The following is a 23588-nucleotide window of genomic DNA, read 5'->3' as shown; positions in this document are numbered from 1 at the left end:
CCCGCGGGCCACATGTGGCCCGCCGCTTCATTATCTGTGACCCGCGTCGCATTTGCGGAAAGGTAAACAAAAAAGCGCATTCGGCGTTGTTTCGGCATAATATAGCCATAAAAACTTTTTACATATTGCTACATCACTAATGTCACTGAATTGACTAGTGTTATGGCTATCTAAGGCAACTAGCAAAGCTAAATAATGTCCGAATAATAGCTAGTCTAAATTGTTAACTGGCTGTCTATAATTTTGGTCGGGAATATACGCTAATAAAATAGGCTTCACTAAAAACTACAAATCGAATGAGGAATCCATTAACCTAGGTTGGCTATGCCTGAAAACGAAATAATAATATTAAGGCCAAACAATATAATTCATGCCGGGTGTTTTTTTGCAACCAGCCTAGAGAGGATTAGAAAAAATGCTCCCTAAATGTCATAAAATTTTGTAATTACCCTCCTGTATCTCAAATTTGGTAAAATTCGGTAAACTATCAATCTGCAGTTAGTTGTAAGTTGCGTCGGTGAGAGAGTTTGAAATCTTACAATAAAGTGACTGAATGTAGATATAGTAAGATTTTTGCACGTTTCAGTACATTTTTTTGTGTTTTTTGCATGTTTAAGCTTGATAAATGGCAAGTAATGGTTAATGTGTTTGCACAATAAAGGTGTTTGTTTTGTATTACACTGTTTATCTTTTTTTGACACTATTGTGGCCCGCGAACAATGCAAAAATAATAGTGTGGCCCGCGAGGCCAACAATCTTGGACCACCCTGGTCTATTATCATTATTCTTTTTATCATGCTAATTAAATTAATGCAGGGGTGGCCAACGGAAGACGGGAGACGCATGCGGCTCTTGCTGACACCCTGTGAAAGAACTGCTTCGATCGGCTACAACGACTTACAAGCAAGATTTAATAGGGATTGTTCAATCCAAGAAATGACAGACGTCCCACTGAGTAGAATGCATAACAATGAAAGACTTGTACATTTCTGTCATAATCCTGTTGGTTGACAATTAAAATGAGCTACCATTCTACGAGAGCTGAATGAAGGTACATCTGATGTTCATGTGTGTTCTTGTTTATAATGTGGCTCTTCGCGGTAATAAAATACGAAATGTGGCTCATGGTCACTGACTGGTTGTCCACCCCTGTAATTATATCTCGTCATAAACATATACCGTATTTCCCGGCGCGAATAGGTCGCTCTTCTAGACCCAAATTTTTGGCCTGATTTTGGGTTTCGTTCTTATTGGGCGAGTATGATAATTTTCATTTTTTCGGGGTGGGCTTATTATTCAATTCTGATCATAAACTATCTTCCGCAAATGCATTCCTATAACGTCCCCATCAGGTCAGCTTAAATAAATCGGCGTTCTCGCGATGGGAATCCGGAATTTAAACGCTGTGAATATCATCATATTTGAGGTTGCCGCATTTGTGTGTGCATCACGAGTGAACGGCTATTACCGATACACGTGAGATTGCAATTTGTGAAAATTGTGAACTGTTTTTGTCAGCGTGATCTCTTATTTAAGACGTAAACATCTTTTATGTCACATCATATGTTGTGTGCCACGTGGACACGATAATAATGGTAATGGTAATGGTTGCATGGTAATCATTTTTTGAAAGACAGTTCGAATTCCCGTAGTTGTCATGGATTGAATATCACGCTACACGAAAAAACATTATGGGTTATTTTTAACGAATGCGCAAACACCTCGACCGCTCAGAAGCCGTTGCATGGTAATTTGAGCTTCCGATTTTACTTTCCGTCTAATTGGGAGTTTATATGTCAAAACCCTTTTTTTTCAGGCTCAAAAAGGGTCCTCGTCTTATTCACCGGGTAGACTTATTCTCTGGGAAATACGGTAGTTCCTGAACATATTTTCATTATTGCAATATATCAATGATAGGAAGTGTGATGAATTATATCGATGGCAAGTAGGGAACAATTTATCTGTGGCCACAAAGGATCAGCGCTATGTTCACTGAAGGTTCATAAAAGCACGATTTGCAACAATTCAAAGATTTGAACGTTTTTATACATCGGGCGGACATATAAAATTGTAAAAAAAAATGCAGGGTGTCGTATTTTTTTGACAAAAATGATTTTATCTTCAGATACGGAATCAGTCGCCTTTAAATCTATACCAAGCAATTACATTTTTGGCATTTATGTTGACATTTTAATAGAATAATATCACCGCAAATACACTTTTAAAATACTACAAAATAAAATATCCCATCGTGAGGATCAAAATAAATTCCTAACAAATTCTGACGCGCAGATGGACGAACGATGGGTCTTTGTTGAATTCATTTCAAACAACAATTCATTGATTAATTTAGGAATATAATTTGAACAGCATGTATTTTTTTTCTGATGCTTCGAGACTTCGCAACACAGTATAACCTCGGGCAAACAAAAAATTCATTAAACACAATAACTTGTTTATTGTGACGATAGCTTTTAGTGCGTGGTTCAGATTTACCAAAAACAACTTAAAAAACGCAGAAAATAGGTAAGGTAGAGTTTTCCATTTCAAAATTTTGAAAGTATTCCAATGTCAAGTTTCAAATAAATGTAAGGGGTTTGCTCATAATTGTATTTGACAATGGAATATTAGCTTCTGCTTGTATGTTTTATTGAACTCCGTTAGCCTTGCTAGCTTAAGACGGCCAAAAACCAAATTTCACAACAAACATGTTTGAGTGGGTTTAAAATGTTAGGTTTACTTTAAATGATGTGTCATGGTATTAAGTTTCGAATGATGTACTTAACATTTATGCTAATTTTATCTGAATTCCTAATCTTCTAGCGATAGACAGTGTCAAAAAATGAATAAACTTTCAAAACTTCAATTTCAGTTTTATCAACTTTATTTGAGAAAGATTTGGATGAACTAATAAGTTCATTCATTACTCCTAATAAATTTACAGGATTGGAACAAATGATGGCAATATTTTCATAGGTTGCTTTAATGGCATCATCGAGAAATACAGAAGAGGTTAGGTTTTGAAATGAGCCACAATAGAATATGTAAATAAAACAACGGTGGCAGGAAAGGATTATTTCCTGTAAATATGGTATATACTATATACTATTCTAGAGTTTTACGAGGGTCAGTATAAACTTATCTACTATGATTTTCTGTTCTTGAAATAACTTCAATTCTATTCATAATTACAAGAAGGTTCACTGGATATATACACATTCAACCCAAAGAAATCGGAATTTATTAAATATAATAACAAAACATGCGTTTAACAGCATTTAGTACAAGAAATATGGACTGGTACACTATCCAATTTACCGGCCAAATTTACAACTCAACATATATGCTGAATGGGACTAAGAGTAAACATTGCAGTCTCTTCCACTTTTACTGGTTTGAAATCCACTTAATTTACCAAATAAACATATTAAACTATCTTTTTTTAGATATTGCATTTTTGCTTATAGAATGATATTAGGATATAATCTTATCCTTGTTGTTATACTTTTTATCCAACAAAATGTTCAAGGTAAGTGAAATTTCATACAATATCATAAACTTTTACTTGTTGAATTAGGGACAGAATTAAACAACTCTTTTCCTAAAAATACAGCATGTCTTTTTATCTAAAGCAAATTGTTTTTTAGTTTGGTTTTAATATTAATAGTTTGAACCTTTTTGTAGTTAAAATTCGTCAGAAATTATCCATTACCTACAGGTCAGATTTGCAGTGAATTTTCAGAGTTTAAATGCTTCTGGGATGGAGCTTGTATTCCGAATGAATTGAAATGCGACGGAAGATTTGACTGCGCTAATGGAGAGGATGAAACTGAATGGTTTGCTGAATGTAAGTTTATGTGTAAACATATTGTGTGATATATTATGTTAACCTACAAAACTAGTCGTAAATTAAAATGATGAAATTCAAAATTAATAACAATATACATGAAATTATTGATAATAGACAACACGATAACTTCATGGGACAGCAATAACAGAACCTCAATCATTACTTAACGATTATAAGATCGGTAAGTATGTTGATAGGTATTTATCTGTTTGTTTGTTTGTCTGTCTGTTAGATGCACGCGATACCTCACGAACGCGAGGTTAAATCTGCTTCAAATTTTGCATGTGCATTCATCATATCTCGGATCAGAAGCCTGTTGATTTTGGATGAATTGTGGTATGAATTATATGAATGTGGTATAATTAGCGAGTTATTCATTAATTAGTGATGAAGAGATCTGGATTTTTGCAAATCGAGAGAACGTTTTTACAAAGCGAGAGATTTTTGAGACGCGCTGAATGTGTGTTTGTGTGCGATGCGCAAGTTTTCACGCTAGTGAGACACGCCGCGAGATCGAAACAATCCAGTTCGGATTGCAGAATTCTTCATAAAAGTATTTCATCGAGTATTATTTCGACGACGACGTGGGGAGTTGGCTATTGTTTCCTACCTTTTTGATATTGGCTGAAAACTAATCGAAACAATCCAGTTCTGGTTTGCAAAATTTTCCGAATCGAAATCGCAATTTCTGTTTTAGGGTATCCCCTAACTTTCGATCGATAAGTCTTTGGTCTCTGACCGATATTCTCGTTTTTTGTTTAACTAATTCATTTGTTGTTATTCATTTATTTTATCTGATTATATTAGGTCGCAATACTTATCAGCAAAACCAAAAAGAAATGTTATATTTATGACCTGAAAATAAAAATCACAAATAGTCACAGAATTGGAGCAATATCTACAAAACGTCATGCAATTATAAAAATATTTAATTTAATAACAAAATAGATATATTGAAATATTATTATTCTTGTACATTAGTTCTCTAATGATTCTAATCCTCTTTGATACTGAAACACGTCTTCGGGATAATTTGATCGTATAATCGCGAGTTTCTAGATATATTCAGAGAAATTGTTTTGATTTTGTGATTTATTATCGTTCTACAAATATATTGCAATGAACTATGCAGCCTTCGGCAAATTTAACGATTATTGTTGCATTGTTTCAAGGCACCAACTGCTCAGCCATTGGTAAATTTCATTGTCACAAAGAAAGTGGTCAAGTTTGCATCAGCAGGGATTACATGTGTGACGATTATAGTGATTGCCTGCACGACGAAGATGAAAGTTATGAATTTGCAAAATGTAAGATTTACAACGAATGGTGTATTGTATTAGCAAGATACTAAAACATATAAAAACTGCCTGTTCATGTCGATCATCAATCAGAAAGTAATAATATTTTATTCATATCATCAAATAGTTACACAAGTAACGTGGATCATGTTGAAAAGGCTACATGAGATAAACAGAACTATGATCGGGCTGTTAGCACAATCGAATCAATATGTCTATTCCTTAATGGGACCTCCTGAAGTATGCCCACCAAGATAGCGCACAACCTGAACTCAGGTTGTGTACCAGATTAAGGTTCAGGTTATGCGACATCTTGGTACGCATACCTCAGGAGTACCTCTTAATGTGTATTTTATATGGCTTTACGGAAACATATTTAATCGTATGATTGCCGAGTTTGGTACAAAACAAGAGTTCTTTTCTTCTTGCAAACTCTCCGATTGAAACCAACTATTTCACCTTAGTTTATTTTTGCTTGGGTTTCATTTTTTTTTTTTTAAATGAGACTTTAATTTTTTATAATTTTGATTTACGGGTATTCAATTTGAACCACTATTATCAACTAATAATTGTGTGTTTTAATTTTAAGTTTTCAACTACTGAAAGCTAATGAGTTTTTGCAATAATAATATCCGGCTAATATAATGCATATAGTTTGAACTTAGGTTTGAAAAATCGCTAGCCTGAAGCAATTTCTATTGTCATTCAGTTATTCATTTGATGTATATGATGGTTAATCTCGTGAACTTAATGGTATGCTGAGGACATTAAAAATTAGAAATTTCTTCGCTTGGCCTTGTTGGCCGAATAAAATGAATCAACAGATCGTAAGCGTCACACGAAGTGTCATTTATTTATTATATATTAAATTCACTTCTAATTAGGTCCGAAGAAATGTAAAGCTAACTTGGAAAAAGCGGCACTTGTTGGAAGACCAGCATGTCGAAAAAAATGCAGAATCAATAAAGATTGTAAAAAGAAATGTAAAAAAGGACAAGATTGCTCCAAAATTGAGAAGAAGAAATGTGTTTGCGATCATGAATGTGGAATGTCTTGCGTTGCCATTTGTACGTATTTAAATTATTTGAATATGAAGGAAATTTTTGTCTTTTGCAAAGCTATTTTCCTGCCATTAAGTCGTATGCTATATTTAATATAAACACTCTACTTGTTTACTTTTTTGCAAAATTCAAAATTATTCGAATTATTTGTTTTGTATACGTTTGATTACATAAATAAAAAATGTCCATTTTCTTTCCCTTTGCACTAACTTGATCCCTATTCGTGTTCAATATTTATATTCAGTAAGAACATGTCCTCCACTTGAAATGATTCCAAATCTACGTCATATCCGGTATGTGCGTCGAAGTCGCCACACAAACAAGCTCGAAGATGCAGTAGGACCATATAAATACGATGTCCGGGCTTATCATACCTGCGAACCGGGGTATCTCGCGGTTCCTAGTAATGTTAGATTTTGTCACGGAAGAGCGAGAGGGGAAAATAAAACGTGGACAAAAGAGATTTTATGCACAAGTAGGTACATGTTATTATTATTGTTGCAGCTCCTATTTGATATTGTTATTTTGATTTGATCAAAAATACATTGAACTTTGTTGTCGGTTCATATTTTTGAGATATAGTTTTTGAACAAGCTTAGGTATCTGATGTACTAATTTCCTGACCTGAATTTATACCATAATACAGTATTTTTTTGAAATCGACTTGAAATTAATTATTTGTCTATTTTTGCTTTGCCCCCGATAAGACGAAATTGATAATACACGAAAACAACCATGCGACAGCGTTGGGATAACTTTGTAAAATAGAACTCCAACGCTTCTGCTACTATGAGCTTCCGATATTTATCCCATGGTTGGGAAAGCCGGCAAGACGGCTTAGTCATATGACGAATCACGGCCTCTCGCCCAATTGCCAATCCATTGGTCACGTGAACAATACGAAGAGTCTAGTAATCTTTCCGCACGTAATTTTCCCAGGCTGTGCAAGCGTATTACTAACGCTCAGCACGATGCGTCACACCGTGCATCTTCTTGATTTAAATATTCATTTAACGTATTTGAACATGAATTCAAATCAACTCGCACTAATTTAAATTATATACTAAACAGGATCTTGTCCTATGAAAGAAGAAGACAAGATCAAAGAATACGAGTTATCGTGCGGTTTAGATTGTATAACAGATGGAGATTGTGCTGCAGGGAAAACTTGCCAGTGTGACGACCCCTGTGGAAGAACATGCGTCGACTTGAGTGAGTTATATTTTTTAATAGATGCTTCTATTATTTGACCGCGTTACACGCGGGCGGTACTATGTGAATCCAAATATATCACAAAATATATTTTTAAATTTTGTCTTGTCAATTGGTACTAATATACTTTTAGGCAATTGTTTAAGGTATTTTTTTAAACTATTCAACAGAGATAGAATGTGGTGATGCACCACCTGCTGAAAACTCATTCATCGAATACACCGGGGAAGGATTTGAACGCGTGGCTCATTATATTTGTAACGAGGGAACATATACTGCAGCGGGGGATGTTTCTAGAAAGTGCACAGGGAGTGGAAAATGGGGAGGAAAACTGATACAATGCAAGCGTGAGTTTTGTTCGTTTCCATCGTGTATGTAATTTTGTCAAAAATGAAAGATTAAATTTTTTCGTAGCACTTTCTGTGATATGGAGTCGCCAGCTTTGCTTAATTCTGCATATACACAGCAAGATAAATTCATCTTAAACATCGAGAAATAACATTGCGATATTGTGAGTAGACAATTCAGTATAAGGAGATTTGGTAAAGGGACTAAAAATAAGATGTTTATAGGTGTAACATGTCAAGATCCAGTACCAGCTATATCAAAGATGGGTGGACGCGTCCTTAATTATGAACACACTACTGCATATTACTACAACGCAACGTTGATGTTTGCATGTGGATCTGATCAAAGACTGTTGGGTTCTGAAATCCGAACATGCATGGGAGATGGAAAATGGAGCGGCGTCAACACAGTGTGTGATAACATAGGTAATAGTATGTAATATTTCAGAAATATTCAATCAGACTATGTTAAAATTGAAATCGATTGAAATTTTGAACGGACGGGTGTTCTAATCGATGGAAATTGTTGGCACGTTGATTAGAAACGCCATATTTATTTTCGTATATTTTGGTTTACGTTTGCTATGAATAAGTATGATACCTACCTGAACTTTTATTGACTTGAAATGTGAGAAAACAACATTTTCACTCTACTTGTATGTTAAATTTTTGAATATTAGATTTTTTTAGATAAATGATCACGCAGTATTTATTTCAAAGGAAACCTGGAACGTTGTCCACATCCCGGCATTCCAATTGGTGGTTACATGAAAGGATTCGCAGGAGATTATGATTTCGTTGTTGGAGCAAAAGTCGAATTTTCATGCCAGGATGGCCTTGTTTTAGTCGGAGAAAGAAAGCAAAAATGTCTCTTTGTTAAAGAATGGAGTGGTGATGGCGCGCCTGATTGCGTAGGTAAGAAAATACATTTCAATTCCGTAATCACAAATATACTACTTTGATTAATATATTTTTAGATCCAAAGTACAGTGATTTGCCAACAGATGTCATCAATAAATTGTCTCAAAGCACATCAAACATCAGACAAACTGAAAAATTTTCTAGCTCGGGAAGAACAATCAAACTAAATTCTCGAGGTAGAATAGAAGTGTATTTTGTTATCGACTTATCTTTGAGTGTTGGCCCGGGTGCCTTGAGAAACACCATGGGCTTTGCCAAAAGTCTCGTTAAAAGGGTAAGTGACTTTAGGGCTACTTTAAATTTTTGTCTGAATTATCAAAAATATTTATAAAAAAAGAGAGCGGTGCCCGGAGACATATGTACGCGGTGTTAGCAAGTGTTCTCATGCGTCATATAGAGTATTCCAATGAATTAAAATGAAATGGTTAAACTATTTTTGAAATATCTTGTTCCATGTAGGATTTCGATGCAATTAAAAAAGCAATAATTTTCCCAAAAGTACTTCCATATTTTTTTAATAAAAATTTGACCTTTTCATTAGTAGCAGAAAAGCGTCTTTCTCAAAAACAACAACAAAAAAAACATTTTGCAAAACAAATTTTACTTCGTGATCAATAACTTTGTTTCCACTATCTATAGTTAAGCCAAAACGACACAACTGGTCGAGTTAACTATGGGATTATTGTATTTGCAACGAAACCAATGATTAAACTAAATATTAATAATGAACCAAGAAAGACTGCCGAAGAGGTGATTACTCTACTGAATGAGATAGAAAAAGATCGCGGTAAGATACAGTACAATATCTATATGTATGGCTGATACAAGATATTCAATGTAACTCATTGAATGTTTAATGAAAATAATTCAACGGATTTATCTCTTCTTAGGCAATACTTTCATCTCGAAAAATAAACCATTGATAAATAACTGATATACTAAGGATATATATTATTTATTTCGGGGGTGACATTTGATGAAGTAACAGAAAAAATAAAAAGTGTTTTTTTTGCTGTACTTCTTTGGCATCTCCATCATTTGAGACTATATTTCTAACAAACAAGCTGTTTATCATCCCCATCATCTCTTCGAAATCCGTTCCTGCTGACTGGTTCGATTAAAGGACGAAACAGTATAACATTTTTATGACAAAAAAATCAAATTGTTGTTACTTATGGAGAACATTTACCTAATTCATTTGTTCAGATTACATATTTTTCATTTCATTTTTGTTTGTATTTTATTTTAGAAAATATAAAGAAAACTATTATGCAGGGAACAGATATCCAATCGGCGATAGAATTACTTGACGAACAAATGATTGCGTTTTCATACGAAAATGATAAGGATATGATTATTAAGAGACACTGCCTTGTTTTAACAGACGGTAATGTTTTGGAAAGGGAAACATGGTTTTACCGGGCGTTCACGAGTTTAAATTAAACTGAAGTCTCATCTATATTTGTCAACAGGATAGTTTGAATTCTGTTTTTCCAATATATTGCATCCATATTCCATAAGCCACCATTCATATGTTCTATTTATGGGTTGTTGATAACAGTATCATTTCATGTGTTTTACAAGAGAGAGTTGCAAAATTGTTGTGGATACAAAAACATTTTTCTGTAATTAGTGATTTTGCTTTTGTTATATATTTTTTCTGAATATAGTAAGAAACAAACTTAAAAACGGAAAAACTTTTCATAAAAACTATTTCGACAATTCGTTTAAATAAATATGCGATAATCGTCAAGCTATATTTAGTATTACACCAATATAAGTTATATAACAGAAACCACATACCTATTTAGAAATATCAGTAAACTTAAAATAGAGATGTAGGTCATATTATTTTCTCTTATTATTACAGCTAAGAATATTGTTTATTTACCAGGCGCGAAAAATGCAGGAGGAAGTCCAAGTAAAGCCAGAAAAATAATAGAAATAAAATATGCTTACAACCCACCAGAGGTATGTAATGGTGTATCAATAGTAGGATTGTTCTATTTCTTAGTTTTACTTTGATGTTTTCTAGTTTTACAGCATCACATCCTCCGCACAGGAAAGCAGTTCAGAAGTCAGGGAGGAGCTCCAACAAATTGCGTCGAAGCACGAAAATTTTATTTATGTTGAAGATTTTTATAAATTACACAAATACGTTAATCAAATTACAGACGTTGAAGAAGGTATGATAAAAATAAAATTAGTAATAATGTGAATGAAGTTATAAAGTTTGGCTAATGATAGGTGTTTGTTGGTGGGTGCCAAATAGGTATCTGTAGTAGATGACTAAAAGGATAGGTATCACATGTATCATTGACTAAAACAGTAGGTAAGTAGGTATCTGTAGTAAATACCTAAAAAGGTGGGTATCAGTAGTAGATTCAGTCACTAAAAAGGTAGATATCAAAGGTATCAGTGACTAAAAAGGTAGGTATCAGTAGTAAATGAATAAAAGGTAGGCATCGGATTCAGACCATCTCAAACAAAATTTGTCAAACTATTTAATGAATGTCAAAAGTGTTATTATTGCTCAGAGAAATTCTATAGAAAAACGGATAATTGGAATGAAAAATTCTAATACTGAGGCTGAATACGCGATCAAGCAAGATGAATTAAAAAATTACTGCAATGAAATATCTTTGGATATTTCGCATTATCTGAAAAGGCAAATTTTTTCCTCTTCAAAACCAAAGTCAGGCTACCAATGATTAAAATGAATAATAAAACACCATGAACGAATAATGACAGTGAAAGAGCAAATCTTATTCTTAAAGGGCAAACGGAATGCAAGAAACATGACGCAGTACAATTCATGGAACTTGGTAAACACCATGTAAGTGGATATCCAGAAATCTTTTTGTGGCACAGGAATGTACAAACTACACGGTTTTTTTAGAAAATTTGAAATGGAATTGTATCAATGGCTCGCACTCTTAGCCAACAGAAAAAAGGAACTGTTTAGTACTTTTCTTTAACAGAGGTGAATTATGAAGAGAAAAAAATAAGTGTCCTGTAATGTCGAATTCGCTGTACTGCCACCGCCGCAAATCGGCGGGTAAGAAACCTGGACAAAACAATCGGAAGAAAGCAAAAAAAATGTCAAAATACAATTTTACTGCTTTCCAACTTGTTTATATGTTATGCAGTGTTTTTCATGCTTACTTGGTTTAAAATATGCCTTTATCTGATGTTTGGTATCACTAAACTTTTTCACGTTTTTATCTTTATATGCTTTTATATGCTTATAGCAATTATATCGCTTTTCATTTTTCGTTTTTCAAAAGTTTCAGATAACTTTTTGCGTTGTAATTGGTTAATATAGATATTTAGATCAGTCTTCAACTTTTTATTACGTGGTATAGCCAGCTGTCTTGAGATTTTTGTTTACTTCGTATACCCTACAAATTACAAAGATTAATTAATAAAATAAAGTAGAAAAAAAATGCTAGGTTAAGTCATTAAATACCTCAATGTTCAAATACATGGCCAAAAGATATTATGTGCTCTAATTTGACATATAACGTAGTAATTTGCGAATAACCTTGCCAAGCATTTTCTGTGTATTTCTCCGTCATTTTTTCACAAATGCGAACTGCGTCTGTTTCAAAAACACAAAACTGAGTGTAGTATAGAGTATATTCGACCCATGCCATACCTGTAAACCATCGTATACCATTTGTATTTTGTGTACCCGGGATCTGACTTGGTATATAGTATTCCCAGTTGAATAACACTGATTTAGGTATCCATCAACGTTGTATGCATAACTGATTCCATGCACGCTTTCTCGATATTGCATTTTTATAAAATTTGCGTTTTTCCCTCTACATCAGAATTCGCCTGGGTTAAAATATATTGTGCAATCCAACAGCATTATTTCGGAACACTTATATTTACATACCGTACTATTATAATGTAATAAAAAGTTTTTGTATCCCATTGTATTTAGTAACGTCATCAGTTTCGTTTAAATACAACTTCGTTTAATGCAAACGGGCACATAGGTACGTATTTAACATCAATGACAGGGTATTGTATTGTTTCTTCGTTCATCTGTAAATAAAATTCTTTTTGTAACAAATATCTATTGAATTCACGACAGTGCTAAACACGCAGCAGTAAAGCTCAGTTATTAATTAAATGGACAGCCATAATTAGTCACTGATACTTGTGATACCTATCTTTTTAGTCTTCTACTACTGTTGCCTACCTTTTCAGACACTGATACATGCGACACCTATCTACTGTATGAAATGACAAGTGATTAAATAAGCTAATCGAGTAAAAATAATGCAATTAATACGCTATTATATTCGGCAGATTACAATAGTTGTGGACAAGCAGGCTATGTTGGGAGTGTGAGAAATCTGTCCCCGGGAGGACGAATACTCGGTGGCGAAAGAGCGGCCGAACGTGCATGGCCTTGGCAGGCACTCATCACATCTTACAATAAAATTCTCCTGGATGTATGTACAAATGTTTTTTGTTAAATGGTTTGGTTTGGTTAATTGAATGTATTGTTATTGTGTTTATATAAAAATTATTGAAGAAACATGGAAATAAATTCATGCCTCTTGACGTCAGACTTGTAGGCAACAATTTTCCGTTTATATTGTTTCGACAAAGAAGAAAATTTGGTGGTAATATTCAAATTAGACATGTTTCTGTGATATTCATATATATTTATATATATTTGAAAAATCCATAAATATAACTTTACCGAATTCTAGTTCTTATTCTATCTTCTTTGATATTTTAATTTAATTGACCGCAGGAAATAAAATGATGCTTCAAAGCACATTTATGATTTGATCTAATATTAAAAATGTTGTGTCAATATAGAATTATATATGATATACTCTGATAGCTGAATATTTCAATATCTCAACTGAAAATCATATTTATCTTCTACTTTCCCAGGCATTTGACCAGGTTATGGGAGGAGGAAGTTTAATTAATAGCAAATGGGTTTTATCTGCTGCGCATGTGTTTGAGGCATACAGTGGATTGAACTGGGAACAAGGAATTATGGTTTCGCTTGGTAAATTTGATTTTTTTAAATACTCCTGAAATTCGAGTGGCGTTTTTGGATATGGCGAGTAAGATTCTTTTGCTATCCTTGAGACTGTGTAAGTTACCTTAGAATTACTGCAATAATGTGCGTTTTTAACACTATGCGGCCCTTCCGATAGTTCCGGTAAATTGATTTTATAGGTATTTTTGTTGTAAAAATTGCCTTTTTCAGATTCCAAGCTACTGAGCAAATCAATTTCAATCTTCATTACTAGACAATAGTAGAAGTAACTAAAAAAATATGACTTTGGTTTTATTTCACCTGTGATTTTGCTATTTATTTTTATGATCCTCGAGATTTGTGTCTATGTATTTTAGCATCGCTCTCTTGTCTGTTTTACTTACGAAGCTGAATCGTCTTTTCAAAATTTTCATCCAAACTGTAATCATATCTTTACTTCATTACAACTTCATTCACTGAAATCAAGGCATCACCAGAAGACCGAACAGATACAACATTTTGGAAGCTTCGGTGAAAATGTTTCAACCAGAACAGATTTACATTCATGATAAGTATGCAGATTATAACGGCAAATATTTACCTGGATCTTATCAAAACGACATTGCACTGGTAAGGAGACATAAAATTGCTTTATTGCATATAAATATTTTATTCCTTCCGATAGTTGCATCGTAAAAAATCAACTCTTTTCTGTTTCCAACAGATTAAACTTGGTGGAGAATTTGTTTTATCAAAAGATGGGAAACGTATGCTAATGCCAGACTCCTTACCAGGATATGTTGAATTCACTCCTTTTATAAGACCTGTCTGTCTGCCATGCAGTCCGGATAGTTGTGTCAGCCAAGTGTTGATGAAGAAAGATAGCAGAGGAAAAGTTTTAATAAAAGGAGAGGAAACAGACGAAGAAAAGTGTAAAATTGAATGTAAGTTTCTATGCAGGTGTCATTAATGCACGTTAGGTAAATGTTTTCCCTGGCTCATTTATGTTCGAACAATTGTTTATTCGGCACAATATTCAATAAACATGAGAGGATTTGTCTAATATATGAACATAGAATGCATAATACAATAGCAGCATGCATATACTATTTACACAAATTCTAATTATTCAAATGTTTCAAAAATCAAAAGTACAAATAAATGCTCATAAGCGCATCAAATCACATCGGTACTGTTAGACGTTAGCTAAACACTGGGTTTGTCTAAAGATTTCGGACTGGCCTGACCTACTGATACAAAAGCCATAGTCGTATTTTTTCAAAAATATAAGTAAAATGCCTCGCAAAAATAAGAATACAAAATCGACCAATATAAATCGCCTTCTTTTATCTTGAGGTACTGAACATTCGAAATTGATTGGTGAACTAGTTGCGCAGAATACAATATTTTCACAACAGCAATCCCGTGTTGTCAGGGGCGTACCCAGGTTGAAGATCAGAAACCCCTCACCTCGTTACGTGAAAGACAAAACATTACATATACCAATTCTATAATCAGGTTGAAACACCTGCGTATAGCACAACAAGCAAATAACCTAATTCTTAGGTTAGAACTTTTGATACTAATTGTTTTCCATCGCAGGTTGAATATTACCTGGGCTTCATCCAGGTTGAAATAACCGGCGCATAAAAGGCCGAACCGCAAAATTCCAGTTTCACAAAATAATAGCTGATTGTTTATCAGTGCAAGCTTTTGAAAGACCTGTTCGGAATTGAAACATGAAATTGTCTTATTAAATAATAAGAGTTGAAAAATACTGCATATTTGCTATAACTGCTATATACGCTCAACAAACTTCGATTATCGCATCACAAATTTACTACTCGTCGTAAAAACTGAAATGTAAGAATGTCATCCTTAACCATATAAGGTTATAAATTGCACACGTGATTTCTACTCAGATGACGTTTTAATGGGAAAAAACTCTGATTCTGTGGTAGCAGTTGTTGCTACTGGATTCGGATATAATGCAACCAGGAAAGACGAGGACTATGGTTTTGGTTTGAAAGCAACACGAGAATTACAACAAGCATTGTTAAATGTGACTAAAAGAGAAGAGTGAGTCTGGATATCGTTTTAATAACACAAGACCCCATGAGTCATTATCACACTCACACTAGTAGTTAGTTTCTTGAAGGTTTAGATACCGAACTATCTTATATTTGATTTGCCTCAAAGAAATAAAATTTACCTCCCAAGTAGGGGAAGAAAAATGGCAGAAGATTTGTAGTTCAAAATAAGCAATCAATTAACAGCCTGCAAAATGACTTCCCTATTCAAGAGAACCTGAATGAGGACGAAAAATAGCAAAGTACCGACTAAACAGACAAATACAAAAAAAACTTCTCATACCCTGATTGCAGATGGGATGACACCGCTACCCGCATCCCCGGAGTTATTGCTCAGTACCACGTAGGCTACATGGCGTGAATAAAGTGAAACACGGAAGTTATGTTTTACAGGTGCGCGAGAGCGGTCAAACTAATAACTCGACGAAAGAATATATCTGGATTTAAACACATTTTCACAGACCAGATGTTTTGTGCAGTTGGGGGCGGAGAAAACGGAGGGAAAATTATCGACACATGCAAAGGAGACAGTGGTGGACCAATAGTGCGAGAGGTTGGTATATGTTTGGAGTAACATACTCAAACGTGTTTTAAATTGAGATGCTACCGCTGATATTCTTGAAGAAGAAATATGAGTAGGTAACATGCATGAAAGCATCTATGCAAGAATAATTGTTACGTCTCACAAACGGTTTGTTAAAGCCTACAAATTCAACTTTTTTTGTTTTGTTTTTATAAATATATTTGTTTTTACCTTGGCCTATGATTGGATACCTATTGAACTTAGTTTTAATGGGGGGGATATGATTACGTTCCAGCTCGAGAACAACATATAACTTATATATATATGAGTTATTCTTATAATTGCCCTCGACTAGCAAACAAAATAGAGGCTTTGGAATATGTCGTATTTCCATGGCCATATGGGACAACATTATTTTGTTGTTTTAACTATATAAACAGTTGCAAATTTATATATATTCTATTGAAAGTCTATTTTGTTATAGATTCGAGATGATTTTACAAAAGAAAGCTGTTTTGTACAAGTGGGTATTGTGAGTTGGGGTTATGGTTGTGGTCAGCAAACAAAGATCAATCAAAAAAATTATTTTTATCCCGGCTTCTACACAGATGTAACATCATTGATGTCATGGGTTACGAACACAATGGAAGATCATGATAAAAAGAAGTCGGATTAAATAAACGCTTTGTGTTAGGAGTTCTAACCATGAAATTAATGTTCGATTTATATTCCAATGAATGGACTTTTGGGTAAAAATACATCATTTTTTTCGTCTGCTGGTTAAATCTAGCCCTCGCTATTGCGCAGTGGGGAGATCACAGTTTTGGTATATAGTAGACTGTAGAGTTATTGATAGTTTTCATTTTGTCTTAGACGACTGGTTTTATCTCGTTCGCAAGTTTGAATTCAGTAGGGGATGACTATGCACAAGACGATTGCTGGGTTCACGAAACCGCTGTTTGTATACGGCTTAGTTCGCCATCCAAAGCATGTGTAACGATTGCCTAGCAGTGGTTCCCAACAGTGGCGTAGCCAGCTCAAAATTTTGGGGGGGGCCAAATTTGAAAATTTTAGAAATTATATTGGGTTTAAGACACCCCTTCTTCAAGCGCAAAGCAACAACAGTTTATCAATAAGCAAACTGGTTCAACAACTCAGCTGGCTTTTTGTGAATACAAGATCCACCCCCATCAGAGAGTTGGGTGCAAACTAACCAACTTCAAAATCTGTCATCGTCAAGCCCTTTTTTGAGAAATTTACGACGACTTTGTCTAACGGTATTCAGAATCGTCACGTTTTTCCGGACCATCCCAAGTTAGAAACCTGTATCTCTCCGCATCGGTAAGCTGCGTATGTTTCTGAAGAATAAATTCAAGGTCGTTTGTTTTCCCTTTTTTGAATATTAGTTTATCTTCGGGAATAGAAGTGATAGACGTAACTGACGTAACCGGTGCATCCACAGCCTGAGTAGCGCTTATTGATGTTTTTGAGGAAAGCGACTCTTTATTTCGCTGAAAAAAACTATCGCATTTCGCCTGTTTAAATTTAGCCATCGAAGTAATTTGGTCATCAAAATCCAAGCGTTTCGAATATAAAACCGGCGAGAACAAATCAATACCGAGTAACTGACCGAAAGCTAACGAAACAGTCTTTCCCAAACTGCTCATAACAGCGAACGATCAAGTCTTTTTGACGTAACAATGACAATCAGTAAGCGTGACGAGACAAGATTGCCACAAAACTGGTGGATTAAGAGTGGAATTTTCGAACATTTTTTTTTGGGGGGGGGGGGGCAATGCCCCATGATCAAGTCACCTTTATGTGTACCCGTAGGATAGGAGTTAGAGTTGCAATACTATTCATCTCGATTGGTTTTTTTCATCACACGTTCATTCTCTTTTCATTTTTCTCGACCTCAAGTTTTAGAGCATCGAGACTGTGGGGCCAAATTGTACCAAGTCCCGACTTTAAAAATGGTTTCAAATTGACTACTGAGTTCATTACGCAGACCCTTAATTATTTTTTTTAGCTTTGTCACGCTGAATTGATTTTGATAATGAAAGAAATAAAACTCGATTTCATCAACCTTAGTTTGTATTGCGAGGGTAGTCCAATAGGTCAGTCAGTAGTTATACTAATCCCGTGTAACTCCGGAAATTTCTCCCGATGTAGAATTCGCCGACACGCTTGACTTGGCGCTGACAGATTATTATTGCTTCGAAAATCATCGTGCGACTTCCTGCGTTTTTCTGTGTTCTGACGGCGCTGTCTCGCGTCAAGATTAAGTGAGTGACTTAAAAATATTCAAGTTAGTTGTATAGAACTGTTAGAATGCAGATTACAAAACAAAATAGAGAAACAATCAATTGAGTGGGAAGACCCTAGGACCGGTTCAGCACTCGAAAGCACATTGACAGTACGATTTTAAATTCACTTTAAAGCTCCCATGAGTAGATGTAGTCTAGTAGAGAGCCCCTTTGTGCTACGATTGTTCAGCATAAAAAAGAGTAAGTTGTAAATGTTCCTATAGATACCCGACACAGTAATGATTTATCAAGAAATGTAAATTTTGATAAGAGATATGTGTATATTCGGATCATAAAAAAGTTGCAGTGTGAGGATTTATGCTGTGTGATCAAAGCAGTAAGCAAGAATATAAATTGATTGATGGGTGATTGAAATTGTGACGTTTGTATGAAAAACATAAATTAAACACACATATTGTAACTTCAATTAATCAGTGTTTTATGATGGAGTTCTACTGATCTTGATAATTTATTCCCAGACTCATTCTGTCATTGTATACGAAGTCACCAGCTGCATATACAACATAAGAGGTGTTTTGCGTTTGCCATGATAATCCATTTTGCTTGATTTCAGGCTGGTACTAATAACCTTTTTCACATAAATTAGATACCTATTATTGCCGTTATCTAAACATGGCTTCAACATATATATATATTTATAATTTTAGATGTGCCAAAAAGTTTTGAATTATTTTGTCGAGTGTTTTTAAATTATTGATTTGTGATCAATAGCAATAACTTTTTTGCTACTGCAAAATCCACCACATTTATTGAATGCATTAATATTTCTCCTGGAACCGTTACATTTTATTAATTCCAATTTGTTTTGTGGGGTATTTACATTTTTTTCAAATAATACTTTGTCAAAGTGGCTGTTATACTTATATATAAACACATACATGCTTAGATGATAGACAAGGTTCAATCGTTGTGGGCAATAAATTTTAAAATATCATAACTAAAATATAAATTTTTGCAGACGTCTCGAAACTCACTTTTGAAGAATGATTTGTTGTCACCAGATGGGGTTTTGGCATGGAAACATATCTAGAGGGAATTTATTAAGATATGTCTAAAAAAAACATTTGAAACAGCCATGTAAACTAACAGACCAACATGTTTAACTCAATAGCTTGATAAAAATGTCTGTTAAATATTAAGCACAGGTATAGCACAAAGAATTGTTTTGGTATTAAATCATTTGTATTTTCCTATTAGATCTATCTTTTAAGCAATAAAATACTTGGATTTAAATACTTGGATCAAGATTAATATTTCTAAAATTACCAACAGTATTCAGGTCATTAATAATAACAGATGAACCGGGGAAATTTTCTTTGTAGGTTCTTCCTGCATCTGTTGCTAGGATTTCGAAGATGTCTGAATTTGAAGCAATGCCAAGTTTTGCAAACTGGAAAATACTTTTATTGACATATGCAACAGCACTAATGACATGGCTTCCCCTCAAAAACGGAAATCTACTACTGCTCTCTGAAACATCTGGAGACAAAAGACTGCAGTGAATCAGCTAAAATTTCATAAATTATTTTACACACTGGAAGTCTACAACAGGTGATTAGCTCAAGGATTTTATAACAAAATAAATACTATACAGCTACATGCAACACATTCTGTAGTCATATTTGAAAAACCACAACATTTCATTGCTTTTCCAGCTCATGAAGGGCTCCAAATACTGGTACTTAACATGTGATATACCATATCAGACCAAACATCTGTCAGGCCCCCCTTTAAGTGTGAGATAAAAGTCTTCTAAAGTGTTTTACTATATCATACATATAAATTTTTCGTGGCTTGAAACACTTTTTAGAGTTAGACCATCGGGACTATTATAAACTAACATTTGCGATCAGACCTGATAGGTGTTTTGGTCGAACTTGTCAATTAAAGATTTCAGACCCCCCCCCCCTCAAAATCTTCAGCTATGCTCTTAGGGCCTCACCCTAAATATTGGATGAATCGCCAAAAGATTTTCAGTTTAAGAGATGCATATTTTGCAGGTCGCGGGGCTGGGAATATATCGGTGCTCCAGTTGATTGAAAAGCAGCAAAGAAAAAGAATTATGTAGCAAAGTCCACGTGATAGAAACTAAATTGCCTTTTTACTCCAGCTAAGAACCACTCCCAAAGCTTTAAAAAACATCAATATCACTATTAATATAACTCGATATTCAGTGTTTATTCACATTAGTAATTAAAATATTAATTTGTGTTTCTATGGATTATTGAGAAAAAAACTTGTGCACTCCAGACATACGTGTACCAAGATGACAGACAACGAAACATAGTATGTGTACCAGATTAGGCCATACGTTTAGGTACTATAGGGCAACAAAGATTCGACCCTATCTGCGTGTCCACACTCCCGTGTTATTGAACACACGTTAACAGAGTGTAACTCCATTCTTGACTCCTTCAGAGGTCAAAAAGCACACAATGTATTGAATGCCAATTGTTATATTGTAAAGTTGCACAATCGAATTGATCCAAATAACGAATTACACTTGAAACCTTAAACCAAGTATATGTGATGAAACCAAATTTCTAACTAACAAAGAACGGCAAAGACAAGCTACACTGAGTGAGAGAAATACATCATAAAGGAAATGAATTGGGACAACGACCTTGTTTCAGGCATATAACATGCACTACTAACAATAAGTGGTGAAAATATTAAAATACACAGTAACTATCCTTATGTACTTGCTACAGTACAAATACTACAAAACTCACTTGGTTAGTCCCTGAACTTGTAATGGAACTAAAATAAGGAAAAAGGAATACCATTTTGGCCTGACCCTAACGTGGTACACATATTACGTTCCGGTGTACTCATTTCTTGGTACGCATACTTCAGGAGTACGGAAACATGACTGTAATCACATACATCTTAATCTTCGTTCTAGCTACTGTGCTTCTTCAGTTGTTTTCGTATTCCATGAGTCCTATTGTCCATATTGTTGTTATTATTTTGGCTGCAGTACTTTGCGTATACATTTGCTCAGATTTTTTGAATACTTTCTCAAGTAGTGTTGTTACATCTTGACATTCAGTTACATTGTTCAATAGGTATTCGCTCATGAATGATTTGAAAATATTTTTCTTTTATATCAAGTGTCGGATGTTCAATGATGTGATGATGGAAATAAATTTCAGCTGCTTGCATGTGTTGCAAGCCTTTGTATAATCATTGACTCTTAGAAAAGTTATTTATAGATTGGTTTGATTAATTTCTTGAGCAGAGCCTTGTGTTTATGGGTTGCATTATTAACAGAAATTGCTGCTCTACCTATGCATTCCAGATTGTTGTCACATTCACAACAGCTGCAGTGCGCAAATCACTGGCCCTTCGTTCCGTTCGACGACGTTGAATTCTTTCTCATAATCATTACAGCAAATTTTTTACGTTTACTCATTTTATCTCTTATGAAGTTCCAGATCTAAACTAAATTCAAAGTTTAATTCACTGGTTTTTTCATTTATTAGGTTAAAAATAAAGACACACGTCAAAATATAGATGTTTCTTAGGAATAAGGACAAAAACATTTTCTAAAACAAAGACCTTCAAAATAAGGATAAATTCTAAAAATAAGGACGTTGTGGCTGGCAGCCCTGATTATAGGTCAAGTGGAGAAAGAACTTCTGTGAAAGCTACAATACTTGAGATGGAGTGAGACCAAAATGCTGTGGTACTAAGCGTTTTTTTTTTTTTTTTATATAAAGTGCAAAGTATTCATTTTCGTCACCACTTTACCTACATCTGACTGACATCTTTAGCAATGCATCGCATTTTTGATGCCTTGCGTTCTTTCGACAAGGAAGTTGTCACATCATCCTGGTCATTTGCAAGACAGACTGTGTCTTCATTTTTGCAATTATTTGTTCATTTTTATCGAATCTCTTCGTCCTTCAGCAAATATTTCGATCAGTCATCAATGAACAGGGCTAGTTTTCGAGCTGTGATGCAGAAGCGTCGTCGTCATCTAGTCTGAACAAAACCAACCGTGACGCCCGCCACTTGGAGGTGCAACATCGCCTTTGTTTGTTTATTATACGGCGAGCGGAGTTAGACATCTAATAGTAGTATATATTTACGGTTATACACACCCTACAGTCCTATCTCAATACGGTACTTTAACATAGCCTATTTAGTTCTTACATTTTTCAATTGAGTGAATAATGTGCTACCAATCTGTATGTTACCCATACTTCTGAATGCGACCAAAGTATTTTCACTCAGCATTACGATACTAGTACTTATCTTCCAACCAAAATTATCTTCTGTGACGTGAGTTGCCTCCATGGTAACCACTTGTAACTGTACACAAGGAACCCTAATGCGGTGCATAATATTTTTGAAATCATATTTGTGCATTCATTATTTATATGCATATGCATTCATTGCGAAGTGCCTATAATACATAACAAGAGAGCTACGCCCAAATATATGGACACGTCTGTTCGCAGTACAGTACGGTTTACCGTACCGTCGATCAGCGTAAGGAAAAAATCGTAGCAAAGTACCGTAGGACTTCGTTACGAACCATCGACGTTCGATGGCACGTGATCAAAAAGAAAAGGAGTGTCGGCTATGCGTCCGCAGAACGTTCGGTGACGTCCTGACAAACAAAAAAAAATCTCACAGAGCTAACAGAAATATTTGAAATAAATAAAAGTAATAGCCTTCTGGAAAAAAATTTCATCTTTAACCAGTAAAAATTTCGAAGCAATCGGTCCAGTAATGAAAGAGAAAAGCGTTTTTTTTTTAGATTTTCCACTAGATGTCCAAAAAGTGTCAAAGAACAACAACAACAAGACCAACATAATATTAAAACGATCGTTATGTCCACTACGTGTCCAACAATAAAAAATAAAAAAAATTTGTCAATTTTATATATAGGAAATCTTTGATAGACATGTAGTTGTTAGTCGTTGGTAGAAAC

The 23588-nt window shown here is 34.5% G+C and overlaps 1 protein-coding gene and 1 long non-coding RNA gene across 3 annotated transcripts; both read left to right on the top strand.

The window, feature by feature from the left end:
• Positions 1-3447: 3447 nt before the first annotated feature.
• Positions 3448-17079, top strand: LOC120344891 (complement factor B-like). 2 transcript variants are annotated; one of them, XM_078113266.1, is made up of 21 exons: positions 3448-3529; positions 3719-3847; positions 5023-5157; positions 6033-6215; positions 6454-6684; positions 7281-7421; positions 7592-7768; positions 7994-8194; positions 8489-8683; positions 8746-8963; positions 9329-9476; positions 9939-10076; positions 10584-10660; positions 10752-10875; positions 13013-13158; positions 13613-13733; positions 14194-14336; positions 14431-14650; positions 15629-15785; positions 16190-16349; positions 16804-17079. In XM_078113266.1, exons 1-21 carry the CDS (start codon positions 3469-3471, stop codon positions 16993-16995), a joined length of 3297 nt encoding a protein of 1098 aa, XP_077969392.1. In that variant the 5' UTR covers positions 3448-3468; the 3' UTR covers positions 16996-17079. The 2 variants fall into 2 exon arrangements, with proteins under 2 accessions (XP_077969392.1, XP_077969391.1); XM_078113265.1 differs by having other exon boundaries at positions 10725-10875.
• A 1591-nt stretch (positions 17080-18670) lies between these two features.
• On the top strand, positions 18671-20193 carry LOC144423065 (uncharacterized). The gene is made up of 3 exons (XR_013475562.1): positions 18671-18826; positions 19605-19791; positions 19969-20193. It is a non-coding gene; the product is annotated as an uncharacterized LOC144423065 (long non-coding RNA).
• The last annotated feature ends 3395 nt before the right edge of the window (positions 20194-23588 follow it).

Source organism: Styela clava, chromosome 5 (assembly GCF_964204865.1).
Source record: "Styela clava chromosome 5, kaStyClav1.hap1.2, whole genome shotgun sequence".
In the NCBI taxonomy this organism is placed as follows: Eukaryota; Metazoa; Chordata; class Ascidiacea; order Stolidobranchia; family Styelidae; genus Styela; species Styela clava.
This window is presented reverse-complemented; position numbering and strand designations above follow the sequence as displayed.

Coding starts and splice junctions, on each gene's coding strand:
- LOC120344891 (XM_078113265.1), top strand. CDS start 3,469: ATGATATTAGGATATAATCTTATCCTTGTTGTTATACTTTTTATCCAA. Junction 7,769..7,993: donor AAAACTGATACAATGCAAGC/GTGAGTTTTGTT, acceptor AGATGTTTATAG/GTGTAACATGTCAAGATCCA. Junction 8,684..8,745: donor TGGCGCGCCTGATTGCGTAG/GTAAGAAAATAC, acceptor ATATATTTTTAG/ATCCAAAGTACAGTGATTTG.